Consider the following 15,650-nt stretch of genomic DNA (forward strand, 5'->3'; position numbering starts at 1 on the left):
GCTGGGATTGCACCACCCACTCCACGCACCCCTTACTTGCAGAAACCTTTTTCTCCCCCCTGAACCCCCCCGCATAAGGGCTCTCCGTGGGGCAGTTGCCAGCTCCAGACACAGCTGCTTGACACCTATTGTCCCAGTTTGGACGTCCAGCGACTTCGCCTGAAGGACCCTAGCTTCGATATCGCCCCAAACTAAAGCTACCGCTCCGGCAGCCTCCCCGGGGCCCTGCAGACCTATACCGAGCGGCCGTCCCTCAGGCCAGAGCCTCGGGCGGGGCGGGCGGGAGGCCAGGCGGGCCCTTCCTCGCAGGCGTTCGCGCCGGGCAGCCCGAGGGGCCGCGAAGGCCCCCGCCTGCCGCTTCTCCCGCCCCCTCCGCCCCAGAGGGCTGGCTGCCTAAGTCCCTCCCGCTCCCGGCTCTCCGCCTCACTAGCAGCGGCTCTCGGTGCAGCGGGGACCGGGCGCAGTAACCTGTGCCCACGGAGCGCACGACACTGCTCGGAACGCACTGCCACCCTTGTCCCCTCAGCTGCCCACTCGGGATCTCCAGCGGCCTCCGCGCGCGCACGGTGAGCGCCACCCGGGGCGCTGAAGGGGAAGCGGGTCGCTGCCCCGAGTGTCCTTTACCTCCGGATCTTCTGGACCTGCGCGAGGGGCTTGCTCCTCAAGTCTCCTCTTCCCCACCCCCACCCCCGGTCATTTCCAGTGCCCTTCACCCTACTCCGCCTCTCAGCCCCGACCTTTCTCTTCCCTCCCTTCCTCGCAGGGAGGCGAGTGCTGGCCCTCCCGGTGGGGACCGTTGCTCTGGCCGTTGGCGGACGGCGCTGCGAGGTCCCGCCCCCGGCGCGAGCCTTGGTGCCCCGGGGCCGGTAGGCCGAGCCGGCGGCTCGCGCGGGGGAGGGGCGGGGCGGGGGGCGGTGCGAGGCCCGTCCGGGCGCCCCGCTGGCGGGTCGCGCGCGCGCCCGCGGCCCCTTCCTGCCCCGGCGGCGCGCGCCGGCCCCGTCCCCACCCCCACCGGCTCGCGCAGGCTCCCGCCCGCTGCGCGTTTTGTCCCGCGTCTCGCCCCGTCCGCCGACTGACTCGCCGCTCTTGTCCTTCCTCCCGCTTTTTCTTCTCTCCCCTTACGGTCTCAAGATGCCTTCGGCCACCAGCCACAGCGGAAGCGGCAGCAAGTCGTCCGGACCGCCACCGCCGTCGGGTTCCTCCGGGAATGAGGCGGGGGCCGGGGCCGCCGCGCCGGCTTCCCAACACCCCACGACCGGCACCGGGGCTGTCCAGACCGAGGCCATGAAGCAGATTCTCGGGGTGATCGACAAGAAACTTCGGAACCTGGAGAAGAAAAAGGTGCCAGGAGCTGGCGGGGAAGGGAGGGTTTGGTGCTCGGACCCTGACTTGCCGCAGGCTTTACTCGCCCAGGCTCGGACTCTTCCCCTTCGCCCAGGCCCGGCCTCCGCAGTTAAGCGGAGCTTCGAGCCCAGAAAACGGGCTCCGCGGGGAGGTGCTTGTCACCTGACGCGGACGCGGCGCTGGCCCCCAGGCCTCTTTATTACCGTCCTCCCGCGGGGGCCAGGCCTGCGGCCTCGGCGACTGGGCTGTGTGAGGGTAGGGGCTTGTCCCGTCGCCAGGCCTTTAACCGTGATGCCCTGCTCTCGGTGGCGGAAGCCCTTTTTCTGTGACGGGGGTCGGGGGGGGAAAGGAAGAGCTCCCGGGGCGGGGGGCGTTCAGGGCCCAACCGACTGCCTCGTGGAGTCGGGGCGGCCTGCGTCCTGGAGCCTTGGGGCTTGTCCGCTCCGTTACCGTGTACTTGAGGCCTGCGCAGCGGCCCCTCTGCTCCCCCGGGAGGGAAGTGTTTGGGGTTCTTAAACGAGAGTCGCTTCTCCCTCAGGCCCCTCTCAGGCAGGCCTTGGATTTGCTACCCCCGCCCCGCTCTGCGGGCGCCCCTTCCTTCTTTGTTTCAATTGTCCGGGTGTCCCCCCGAGCCTCACGCTTCACCCGACCCCGAGAAGACTTTCTGCAGCCGCTCTTTGCCCGTTGGGGACGCACTGAAGAGGGTGGGGAGGGAGACTGCACGGGTCGAGACTCGCGGGGGGGTGGGTCCGGGTTGGACGGAGGGGCTCCTAGGTCTCTGGGCACATGGAGAGCGCGTCTAACATGGCGGCGGCTGCGGGGAGAGGGAAGCGCTGTACGGGAGCTGCATTGTGAGCACAAAGCGAAAGGGGGAGGGCAGAGACCAGGCAGTCGCCCGACTGGCCTCCCTCGGTCCCCCCCTCCAAAAAGAAAACTCGAGCCACACCCACAAATTTTGGGTTGAATATTTAACCATTCCTAGGTCACACTGTGGGGTTTATCTTCCAAGTTGGTCTTTTGTTTTATGCTTTCAGCGCAGGACTGTGCCAGCTCTGTTTAGAAGGACACGTGTGTGTGTGTGTGTGTGCGCGCGCGCGCTCGCCTGTGTGTTTGTGTATACGTGTAGAGAAAGCGTCTTAGTAGAATGAATAATTCAGCCTTCAGTAAGATTGGAGGTGGAAAGGGAAAACAAATCAGTAGTACAAAAAAAAATGGGGTAGTTACATCTGTAACTATTATGCAAACTTTTGCCTTTTACCTTAAAAAGGAAATAACTTGCTTTCAAACAGTTACAATAAACCATTTAGTAGCTTTTGTTTATCTGCCTCCAGTAAAACATTGTAACATCTTGAATTTTGAAGAAGTCACTTTAAAATGTTTATTTTGCCAGCTGTAATAGTAACTATTTGGCTAAAATTTGGGCTGTGGGAAATAACTTGAAAACTGGTTATATTTAGGCCTTAATTATTTTGATCGCTTGTTTAATGATTCATTTTACATTTTTGGGGGGAGTTTTAAAGCATGTTTAGAGGTTTTAAAGACTGTCTTCTATATTTGGAAATTTACTTGAACTTTATTTGAAATTGAGAGATGTGCTAGTTGTGGATTTCTACCTTTTGCTGATCCTTTATTTTGATTAAATAAGTGTGATTTATTATAACTGTTTGAAATAATAGATTTTATCAGTGCTACCAAAGCAACAAAAGCATTTTTATTGTTAAGGAGCTACATTCAAGTATGTAATAAGATAAGCATGCTCAAGACCAATGTCGTCTGAGTCTGCCATCTTTGTTAACTGTATTTGAAATTGAGACTTAGCTACATTGTAAAAACCTCTTAATTCAGTAACCTGTTAATCTTGTATTTAATACCTGAATGAAGAACAATATTAATGATGTAATATTTTAAGTGTAGACATCTTAATATATGTTTTAATGACTGAAAAATGATTCTTGAAAGACATTTATAATATAAAGTCATGCACTGATTACCACATAACTTGGTTGTAAGTTGGATTCTAGTGTTAAGTGTATCTGAAAAAATTAGTAAGCTAGTTTTTATGAACCCTATGAGGGCCTGAGCTGTGACAGGTCTTTCCTGTGTATAGGTTTGTAGTACTATACATTGCCTACCCCCTTCCCCCCAATTATAAAGGAGAGAATAATATAGTTATTATTACAGAGATTATAGACAAGGCTAGGAGAAGGCAATGGCACCCCACTCTGGTACTCTTGCCTGGAAAATCCCATGGATGGAGGAGCCTGGTAGGCTGCAGTCTATGGGGTCGCTAAGAGTCAGACACGACTGAGCAACTTCACTTTCACTTTTCACTTTCATGCATTGGAGAAGGACATGGTAACCTACTCCAGTATTCTTGCCTGGAGAATCCTAGGGATGGGGGAGCCTGGTGGGCTGCCGTCTATGGGGTCACACAGAGTTGGACACGACTGAAGCGACTTAGCAGCAGCAGCAGTAAGTAGTGAAAAATTCCCTTGTAACGATGGAGATTTAGTACACTGCACAAACAACAAATGCCTTTCTTGTCTTTTTTCCCTGTCTTCCCAGTGTTAGGGTGCTAGGTAGCAGAAAGGTCAAATTTCAGTTACCTGAGGCTTTTTGGTAACTCAGAGACTGAGCTACCTACTTGTTAAATGGTTGAGTTGGTAGTACCAATGTTGTGACTTACTATTAAAACTGTACGTTTTAATTTTTGAGAAACTCAGGGCATTTGGGTTTTCCTCTATAATTTAATCACATCTAATTTCTAGTTTAAATGGAAGATTTTCTATATCTAGATGATTACTGTATGAATGGATATAACTAGGATCCATTTTTTAATAGTGTTTCTAATACATCTAAAGTAGGATTTACTTTACAAATCAGTTTTCAGTCTTTACTTAAGCTTCTTGAGCAAGTTATATTTGAGTTGTATTTTAGTTTTGACCTTTTCATAGGTGCTTTCTGGACAAAATGCCTTTTTCCAGGGATTCTGAAATTAAGTATCCCAATAAAAATTATTGCTTGATAGGTAATACCACAAAACATAGAGAATTGAAATAATTTTATTGTACTTCAATGAAAAAACAAAATTATTTAGAGGAAAGCTAAGCATCTGTTCAGTGAGAATGCATACTTTGATGAAATATGATCCTGTTATGTAATGCAACTAAATGGCCTGGTGGTTTTTTGAAATTTGGGCTTTTAAACTATGTGAATGTTCAGCAAAGAGAAACGCAGCTATAATAAACAGCATCTTGTCAAATTCCATTTACCAATCTTTCAACTGATTACAGTACAAGTAACAATGAACTGAGTGATTGTCTAGTTCATCAATTGGCATAGAACTGGGCCCTAGGGTATGCAAGATGATATTTTGAATCCAAGTCTTAATTTTAACTCAAGGTGGTGGGTTTAGTCGCTAAGTTGTGTACAACCCTTGCAACCTCATGGACTATTAGCCTGCCAGGCTCCTCTGTTCATGAGATTTTCCAGGCAAGAATACTGGAGTGGATTGCCATTTCCTTCTTCAGGGGATCTTCCAGACCCAGGGATTGAACCCTGGTCTCCTGCATTGCAGGCAGATTCTTTACCAACTGAACCAGGAGCTCTTTTATATGGTAACAGGTAATCATTTTTGAGATAGAATAAAGGATATTTTAATGGATGACATTTAAAATTGTTATACTCCATTGCAAGTATAATAGGTTTAGACAGTAGTGACTTTGGTAGCTGAAAGATTAATCAGTGTTATCTAGCAAAATGACCTGGCAGTTTTTAACCAATATGAGCAGAAGTGATAGACAAGTATACTGTTTTTCATACCTCCTAAAGTGTTATTGCTCTGTATTTCTTTGCAGTTCATATTCTGGAAAAAGGATTGCTTATTGTAGGATAACATTTCTTTGCAGAGCAATGCAGTGTGCCTCTCTTAAGGATTTTCAGTGCAGGTGTTGTACAGAATTCTCAGTCTTTTGAAATGAAAACGTTTATAACTTGTATAAGCAAAACCCTTTTCTTGGGGATAACATCGGAAGTTTTTCTTGACAGTTAAAATCTCTGAAGTGCTAGTTTTTCCATTGGTTGCATGGACTGTTCCTCTGCAATGCAGAGAGCGAGATTACTTTGTTTTGCATTCACCTTGTCACAGAAGAAAAAGTATAATGCTTAGTTTCCCTCTGCTTGTCTGGGTGTGCTCTGTGAGTGTGTGACATAGAAAAGTATTTAAAAATTGAGTTTGAAAAGAAAATGATGTGAATTATCTCGTGATGATGCAAATACCTTTTTCTGGAATGAGAGTAGAATCCTAAGTATGATAATAAGAATGTGTTGTTTTAAGCTAGCCATATTTTATTCTAGGATAATTCCTATGTTTGTGTCAGAATATTTGTATCAGATATTTATATCAGAATAAATTTTGTCTGAGTTAGAAATTAAGCATACAGTTTGTCATACTTTTATGTAATTTAATTAGAACTAGACGAGCATTAACCTAGTACTAAAACTTAAAACAGTGTGGTCTTAATTTTATTATCATACTGTTGTAGAATCTTTGAAATATGTTAAGAGCTTAAAGCCATTTTAGAATTTATTCCAGTTCATTTTACAGAGGAAGAAATTGAGATGCTCATGTGAAATGACCCAGGTTAAAATAGGTGAATTCCAAGGTCTCTTGTAATGTTTTAGAGGGGTAATTAGAATTTGTGATGCTTTGCGACATAGTGTAAGTTTTCAAGTTACAGCTGATCCTGTCAAACCAAGCCTTTTACTTCAAATAACTGAATTTTATTATTATTTTTTAAATTTTTATTTATTTTTTGGCCACACTGTGACATGCCAAATCTTAGTTCCCAATGGGATCGAACCCTTTCCCCTTGATTGGGGATCATGGAGTCTAAATCACTGGATTGCCAGAGAAGTCCCCCCACATACTTTAATTTTAGAGTTCTTCTATTTAAAAAGGGTGAAAGCAAAGAAAAAAGGCTTTTTATTCTTCTGTAGACCTATATAGTAACATCTCATTGCTAAATTTGTGTTTGTAAGCTGTCTAGGTAATGGCCTCCCGCGACTAGCAGTACAGGTGAAGTTCCATTTAAAGTTTCTCTTCATGCTTAGTTAAGCCCCAGATGCACATTTGCTAGTCTCTACTCAAACTTGGTATGTCATAGGCCAGAAAATCTGGGGATAGCATTACCAGTAGAGAAGTAGGAGATGTGTCAATATTTACATCTTAATTCTCGTATTCCAAGTTTCTGGATTTTTTTTTTTTTTAATAATTTGTTCCTTTGGGGGAGGAAATGAATAGTATGTATGTGGTAGAGGAGAATGAGAGGAGTAGCAGAAGAGAAAGTCAGTCACAGTTGAAGTTGTAAGGTGCTTGACTTTTCATCTTATTTCTCCCACTAGCTGTATACTAGTGCTGCAGTTGGATAGAGTATGAGTGTAGAAACACAGATGACAGAGACCTTATTGCGCCTCTGCTCAATTGCTATTTCTGAGGAAAGGGTAAGGTGTGCTTCTTGACCGTGCAGTCTGTTTCTTTTAACCCCTTGTGCTGCCCATGTCTGTACACTTTCTTTGTGTTTTTATATTGTCTTCTGTTCTCACCTTCTGCATTTTTTCTAATAGGTAGTAAACTGCCGGAGGGCAGAGACTGTCATACTGTGCCTTGCACATGGCGCATGCTAAATAAATATTTGCTAGATTGGCTAAATCATTACATAGCAATACTTGTATTTTCATCAATAAAATCCTGTTAAAATGGATTAATCCATGAGGGGGAAAATGCTTTTTTGCATAGAGCTGTTTACTTGAACTGTTTTTTTTTTTTTTTAATTGGGTTTTTTTCCTGAAGGATTTTATTTTTTTTAAGTGAGTAGAGTTGATGAGTAAGCAATTAGAAAACGCCTATCTTAAAATCTAGGTAGTGTAAACAAGATTTGTTAGTAGTCTTAGGAAGGAGGACAGATGATTTTTGGTATTTGAACCATTGTAGATTATTAGAAATTTCACTGCATTCCCCTTAATAGTCTTATCCAAACATAGACATACCTGAAATATACTAATCATTGGGGAAAAAAATCTTTGGTCTCCATTTTAAATGAATTAACGGTTCACATCTATCAATAATTGAAGCCCCAACAGAGTATGTAAACCATTTAGTTGTACCAACTCATTCTCCTGAGTAGTTTGGCTAAAGCAACTAATAATCCAAAAGGCAACTTGTTAAGATTATCTTCGGTCAGTTGTTTCTTTCTTTTTTGGATCATTTGTTTTTCAAGTTCACAAGCTTTAGACTTTATAAGAATATAATTCAAAGTAGGTGATGTTGGAACTCTGAACTTTTTCATTTTCTTACCTAAGGTTAGGTGCATTCCTTCATTCAGACTTTCCTACAGAATTACTGCCATGGACAGGGAATAAGTTTTCATAGGATTGTCTTTTCTCCCCCTCCAGTTGAACAACTGAAAGTGAAAGTTGCTCAGTCGTGTCCGACTCTTTGCGACCCAGAGGACTATACAGTCCATGGAATTCTCTAGGCTAGAATACTGGAGTGGGTAGCCTTTCCTTTCTCCAGGGGATCTTCCCATCCCAGGGATAGAACCCAGGTCTGCTGCATTGCAGGCAGATTGTTTACCAGCTGAGCCACAAGGGAAGCCCAGTTGGACAAAAATCTTGTCAAATTATAACTCCTGGTTAGTTACCTGCCTAAAAAATTATCTTACAATGGGACATGAGATAACAACTGATTTAGCATCCTTTTATTCTTCTTCAGTGTTCAGGAATCCTGCAGTCTTGATACTCAGTGAGCTTCTGTGTTAGTCAGTCTTCTAGGGCCTGGTGAAATGCTCATTTCTCGGTGAAAGTCTGTTTCATTTTTGGACAACTCAAGTTCATGATGTTGGAGTTACATCCCTGACACCACTGTTAAATATTTTTTTCTGTAACAGCTCAGATTCCTGCAACATGTAAAGGCTTCTAGCATTTGAAGAGAGATGCTATGAATCATCTATTGATTGTACTCTATGTTATCTATACCCTCCTTTTAAAAGTTGAAGGAACTTGATTCTTGATGCCTTTCCTGTCTGCTATGAATTTTACTAGCAATTCAGTCTCAGTTGAATTGAGGAACGTTTGTTGGAGCCAGAGTCATATGTAGGCAAAGTCAGAACTCATATTTCTAGATGAAGAACAGGAATGCAGTGGTTGGGGACTTGAAATGTCTAGAAAGGGCCACTGAAGATTATGGAAAGATGAGAGGAAAAGAAATCTTTGTCTTGCTGTATTTACATTGTCATTCTACAAGTTCTTTCAGTACTACAGAAGTGATTTATTTGGCCTGGAGAGAAAGTAATTTGAGATATAGCTAGGTGTTACTACTATTTTTGTTATTTTAAGCTTCATTTTTAAGTATTCTCCCACAGTTTAAAGATTTCCTTAATTGAGAATGAGAGTTACATAGTTTCCTAGATAGTCAAGCTAAAGATGTTGTCTCTGCTAATTTTTCTTGTTGTGACTGTTTATAGTTGTCTAGTTGGTAAAGAATCTGCTTGTAATGCAGGAGATCCGGGTTTGATTTCTGGGTTGGGAAGATCTCCTGGAGAAGGGAATGGCAACCCACTTCAATGTTCTTGCCTGGAGAATCCCATGGACAGAGGGACCTAGCAGGCTACAGTCCGTGGGGTCTCAAGAAATGGACACGACTTAGCGGCTAAACCCCCACCACCACAGTTGTCTGGGTTGAAGAATTAGTGGTTTTTTGAGTCTCTCATTTTTTTACTATTTCTTTTTAACTGTCATTTTTTTCCAGTTATTCACTTACGGAATTTGTTGGTTACAACAGGAAGGAAGGGAATCTCTGGAGAACAGTCATTTTGACTATCTTATGCCGCCCTCATTGCTTCCCAGGTGACGCTAGTTGTAAAGAACCTGCCTGCCAGTTCAGGAGACAAAAGAGATGCAGGTTCGATTACTGGCTTGTGAAGATCCCCTGGAGGAGGGCATGGCAACCCACTTGAGTATTCTTGCCTGGAGAATCCTCATGGACAAAGGAGCCGGGGGGCTACAGTCCACAGGGTTACACAGAGTCTAACACGACCGAGCAACTTAGCACATACCCCTGTAGCACCTAGTGAAGTTTTAAAAAAATGGTTAGATAAAGCAGCTTTGGTGATTAAAAAAAAAAATCTTGGGCGGGGATGGAAGATCTGGGTGTACTGCAATTCTGGAGAAAGGAAGAAGACAGCAGCAGGAGGGCAGAAATGAAGTGTAGCAATAGCTGGAATAGAGTGGAAATACAGTGCTGAGGCATAAGTGGTTTTTCTGGGATAGGTGACCTTCAGTTCATTTCAATTCAGTTGCTCGGTTGTGTCTGACTCTTTGCGACCCCATGGACTGCAACACGCCAGACTTCCCTGTCTTATCACCAACTCCTGGACCTTGCTCAAACTCATATCCATAGAGTTGGTGATGTCATCCAACATCTCATCTCATATATGACCTTAGGCAGGTTATTTAATTGCCCTTTCAGTTTCCATTTAAATGAAATATGATTGATAATGGTGCTTCAATTTGAATGCCTGTCATAACAAACACTCTGAACTGTTATAGGCAACAAAGAAAGAGAAGAGTGGGACTGGTTTCTGGGTACTACATGACAGTATAGTCTTAGTTTTGACATGTACTGGGTAGTGTCTGATTCCATGGTTTTGCTTTAGAGATTCTGATTATGAGTAACCTGGAAAATGGCCCGATTTTTATCTTGCTAGTGTGTGCTGTGCTCAGTCACTCAATTGTGTCCAACTTGTTGCAACCCCATGGGCTGTCCATGGAATTTTCTAGGCAAGAATACTGGAGCGGGTTGCCATTTCCTATTCTAGGGGATCTTCCTGACTCAGGGATCAAACCTCCATCTCTTATGTCTCCTGCATTGGCAGGCAAATTCTTCACCACTGTGCCATCTTGCTCATATGTGGTGCTATAAATGAATTTTTAATACATTAGGGATGTTCAGTTGAAAAAGGAACCCTGAATTGAATTTTCAGGATGGATATTTCAAGATAGAATCTAAGAGGGCAGGTTTCAGTTATAGCAATGTTGTGGTAGGCTTTCTGACGAAGATATCTGATGCTAGAAAAACAACTCATTCTGCTGGGGGAAAAACTTAATATTCATTTTATGTGGATGATACGAATATTTAACAAATTTGTCTGTAACACTATGTTAGAAATGGTCTTCGATTTTAGGGAATGAAAAGCTGTGTGTGTCTGGAGTACTTTATTCCTATCTTTGCCCCTCTGTTTTTGTGGGTGTTAATTAATGTTGGACCCGTCAGTTTGACAAGCAAATCCTTATTTATGTAATGATCTTAGTTTGTACTGCAAATTTTAACCCCAAGTGGGCAATTTTTCTACTTGTATTTGATGCATAGATCTTTATTTTGGCTACACCGAGATCTTGCGGGTGACATATTTCAAGAATTTTTGTACTATGAAGCCGAGTTTCACATAGTAGCTGCTTTCTCTTTTCATTGACCTCTTAACCGTCCAGTTATTGCTGTGTGACAGATTACTCCGGCACTTACCTCATTTCATCATGCGCACAGATGATGCCTGTTAGGGATTCAGGGCATACAGTGGGGTTGACCTGCTCTCTGATGCCTGGGGTCTGCTAGGAAGACTCAACCTTGTTTCCTCACATGTCTGATGCCTGGGCTCGGATGACGTAACGCTAGAATTGCTGACCAGAATTCTTATTTGAGACCTCTGTTCGTAGCTTAGCTTCCTCATAGCATGGCAATCCCAGGGTTATTGGACTTTTTAAATGATGGCTCAGGGCTCCAAACATTTAGTGACCAGCAAGCAGGACAGAGATGCATTGTTATTATGACTCAACCCTGGAAGTCACATAGGATCATTTCCACTGTTCTCTTGGTTGAAGCTCAGTACTATGGCAGAGGAATTAGACTAGTTTTTAATGAGAAGTGCCAAGGTCACGTTGTAGGACGTGAGTTGTCTTTAGAATATGTAATCTGACGTAGATCTTGGGGATGGATGAAGAGCAACTTTCCTATTGTGTAGAAAATTGGAGCTTTTCTGCCATAGCTCGTCCTAGGATAATATAGATGCATACTCAAGGATTATTGTAGGTGAAAGTCCTGACAGTATCCTGAAATCTGACAGTCTTAACATTTTTGTTGTAGCACAAGATTTTAATTTTTTTATCACTATTATATAAGTTATGTCTTTGCAAAATAAGTGTACAAAACAGAAGGAAAAGATTGTACCTGTAATTCTAACACTCAGGTACCATTCTTAACACCTTAAAAAGTCTTTATGTGTACACACACACACACGCACGTGCGCGCACACACACAGACACACAGACACACACACACACAGACACACACAGACACAGACACACAGACACACACAGACACACACACACACGCACACGCACGCACACACGGTTTTTAGGAGTTTTAGGTTTTTAGGAGTTTTAAGTTCTCCAGACATTTAATGATAAGGCATGTGAAACCATCCCCTGTGGATTTGTAGAACATTCATTATGTGCTAATGTCCTGATTTAGCAACAGTTTTCTTGAAAAATGTATAATGCCATTAAAAGGGGGAGATAATAAATGTATAAGCTAACAGCAGTTTTTCTTTTGCCTAGTTGCTAGAATTTTTGCTGTGTACTGGCACTAAATTTCAGGCATTCCTGTTGGCATATCTTCTATTTGTATATTTCTAAGTACTGGAATACAGATTATAATGCTATTATTACATCATAAATCATAATTAAAAGCAAATCTTTAACTTGTTTAGTTTTTTATTTTTTTAAAGTAGCCTGTTCTTTTAAAAACATGAACTATCTTTGTTCATCCTCAGTGTTTGAGGCAGTTTAACTTCTCTCTTATGGGGTTAGGTGTACCGTATCAGTGTAAAAATCTTGATTGATTTACTTAAAGACTAAGCTTTCTTTTTAAACAGAGTAAGTACCACAAAGTCTCTCATGGTTGGAAGAAATTCAGAATAATATGGTTCATTTTCCTAAAGTGTCAGATTTTTTAGGTAATACATGGACATGTATTAGTAAAGTTTTCTTTCGTCTGATCACTAAAGAAAATCTCAAATTGTTGACAGTGTAATTCTAGACTTGAATTTTATATGAACTTAGTTGGAGGCTTATTTTTTAAATGTATGTATTTATTTAATGTTTTAGTTATTATAAATGTATTTATTTTTGGCTATGCTGGGTCTTCATTGCTGTGCAGGGGCTTTCTCTAGTTGCGGAGAGCAGAGGCTGCCCCTAATTTGTGTAGGCTTCTCCTGTTGCAGAGCATAGGCTCTAGGGTGCAGATTCAGTAGTTGTGCATAGGCCTGGTTGCCCCGGGGCATGTGGGACCTTTCTGGACCAGAGATTGACCTGGTATCCCTTGCATTGCAAGGTGGATTCTTAATAACCACTGGGCCACCAGGGAAGCTCTGGGGGCTTACTGTTGTGTAAACAGTTCACCTAGAAAGTCGCTCAGTCGTCTCCGACTCTTTGTGACCCCGTGGACTGGAACTTACCAGGCTCCTCCGTCCATGGGATTTCCCAGGCAAGAATACTGGAGTGGGTTGCCATTTCCTTCTCCAGGGGATCTTCCCGACCCAGGGATTGAACCCGGGTCTCCCGCCTTGCAGGCAAAGGCTTTAACCTCTGAGCCACCAGGGAAGGGAGCAGTTCACCTAAGTAAGATTGAATAGTTTCATCATCCATTAATGTTTTAATGATTGTACTGATTTTATTTACCTTTAGTGTATCTAAAGTGTGATCAACTTTTAAATTCAAGGTAAAATGATTATGAAAGTTGAATACTGTTTCTGGTACAAACAGAATGGACATTTGAAAACAACTTTCTAACACTGCTTTTAAGTTTGTTTCTGTGCCTCTGAGTTTTATCAGAACTTAGTTTGTATCTGTTTTCTTGATTTCTTTCTTTCCTTTTTTTTTTTTTTTACTGTTACTGAGGGTAAGGAATAACTATATATGTTTGTAATTTGTTGTGATTATTTAAAATTTTTCTTGCTTAATTTATATTTCTATTTATTTCTCCTCTGACTCTTAAAACAGTAACTGAATTTTTGACTATACCTTATTACCTGAGTATGTTTGTGGGGGAGTTTTTTAAATTTAAGAATAGTAGCCTAGGAAACCTCCCACTTTGGAGCAGTGGAGGGATGGGAGAATGATCTTAAGCCAGAGGCTTAATTTTCTTCCCCCACTCTTGCTCATTTAGTTAGGTTTGTGAGAAAATAACAAGAGCAAAGCTGTTGACTAGTGTACTGTGACGGTAGGTGATATGATAGCTTGAATTTAGTTCATTTTTAAGGGAAATGAGTGGGGCACGTCAAAGACAGTATGCACATGTGTTTATTGAGAAAGACAAATACACAACGTACATGAATTCTTTGGCGAGGAGGGGAGGGACAAAAATTTAACACTTAGTAAAATAAGGTACCTGATATGGTCACTTGAGTGTAAGTGGAATCTTCATTGAATTGTGGCTGTCACTCATGTGCATGGGTATCATGCTTGGGCCATCTGATGCACATCTTTTTTGAGAAGCCCAAGGATGGGGGTGGACAGATATACCTGTGGCTGATTCACGTTGATGTATGGCAAAAATCATAACATTGTAAAGTAATTACTCTCCAATTAAAATAATTTTTAAAATAAGCAGTAACTTATCATTAACTTAAAATACAATATTTGGTATCAGCATGGCTGGGATATTTAAATTCATTTTTTAAACTCACAATTAAACTAATGCTGTTTTAGATACTAACTTAAACTGTAGTTTATCTAAAAAGTATGTAAAAATTATGTTTAGGGCAAGATTTCAGACAAACTTAGAGAATTATATGGATTTGTTATTTTAGCATTGTTAAGCTGGTATATACTTCCAGTATGGAATATAATTATTTTTTTCTTTTAATATAGGGCAAGCTTGATGATTATCAGGAACGAATGAACAAAGGGGAAAGGCTTAATCAAGATCAGCTGGTAAAGATGTTATATTTTATTTAGATTTTATGTAATTTATTTTAATAAGATGTTATATTTTATTTAGATTTTATGTAACTTATTTTAATAAGATGTTATATTTCATTTAGATTTTATGTAACTTAATAAGATGTTACATTTAATTTAGATTTTATGTAACTTATTTTAATAAGATTAATTTTGTGTTTCCAGTAAAAGTTGGATTTTCTTTTTGTTATTTTTAGGATGCCGTGTCTAAGTACCAGGAAGTCACAAATAACTTGGAGTTTGCAAAAGAATTACAGAGGAGTTTCATGGCATTAAGCCAAGATGTAAGTAAAAGGTGGCATATCTGTTTATAAAATATTAAAAATAAAGGCAGAAGATTTTTTGAGTTTTAGTTTTTGCATTGCTGTTGATAAGTTCTCTGCAAGGCAGAGAGGATTGGATCCAATTATATCTAAGTTACTTTACAATTCTGTGAAGTTTAATGTAACACCTTGAAGATGCCCTTTAAAAGGACTGAGTTTCATATATGACGGACATGTATCATTGGTCTAAAAAATTATCTGTGCAAATATATACAGTCAGCCTTCTGTATCTGTGGGGGTCTGGATCCGGGGATTGAAATCCTAGGTTGGTTGAATCCACAGATATAGAGGGTGTACTGTAAGGTACTTGGAACATGTATAGATACTTTGGCATCCATGAGGTGTGGAGTAGTGTGTCCTGGATTGAGTCCCCTTGGATACCAAGAGATGGTTGTATAAACGTGGTAGACTTCTATCTTCCATGTCTTCCTTTATGCCTCAGGACTATCTTACAATACTGTTAACTCTCAGAAAATAAAGAGGCTTGTTTATATAATTGGTTACTACTTTCTCCATTAGGGATCTTAAGGTATGTGGCCGGCTGATATGTTGCACTTGTTTCAGCTCTTGATCCAATGAAGGGGGGTGTATTTTTCCCCAACATCTTTTGATGTGACCAAAGTCTTTGGGAACAGGATAAAAATCAAATATGAACAAAGTCAAATACTTTTCTTGAAAGTTGAGACCAGAAAGTTAATATCCTTCTGAATTAGTGTTGGCTCCTTGAAGAAAGGCTTGCAACAACTTTGAAGAATAAAGTTGCCTCTGATTTGTTGAAATAGTTTATTAGGTGATGAGAGACAATGTAGTACATAGGTGAAAAGTTCTGATTCTGGAACCAAGCTCCCTGGTTTGAATCCTGATTCTGCCACTTTTACTTAATAGTTGTAAGACTTTAGAGAAAGGATT

The 15,650-nt window shown here is 41.8% G+C and overlaps 1 protein-coding gene across 1 annotated transcript in view; it reads left to right on the forward strand.

Moving 5' to 3' along the window:
- The first annotated feature begins 367 nt into the window (after positions 1-367).
- The window catches only part of CAPRIN1 (cell cycle associated protein 1), a 34,498-nt gene continuing 19,215 nt past the window's right edge, over positions 368-15,650 (forward strand). Inside the window, exons 1-4 of the mRNA XM_040258983.1 lie at positions 368-566; positions 1,132-1,341; positions 14,329-14,391; positions 14,616-14,702. Coding sequence (XP_040114917.1) covers positions 1,132-1,341; positions 14,329-14,391; positions 14,616-14,702 — 360 coding nt within the window. The 5' untranslated portion in view covers positions 368-566. The remainder of the gene's footprint in view (positions 567-1,131; positions 1,342-14,328; positions 14,392-14,615; positions 14,703-15,650) is intronic.

Source organism: Oryx dammah, unplaced genomic scaffold (genome assembly GCF_014754425.2).
Source record: "Oryx dammah isolate SB20612 unplaced genomic scaffold, SCBI_Odam_1.1 HiC_scaffold_17, whole genome shotgun sequence".
NCBI classification, from domain to species: Eukaryota; Metazoa; Chordata; class Mammalia; order Artiodactyla; family Bovidae; genus Oryx; species Oryx dammah.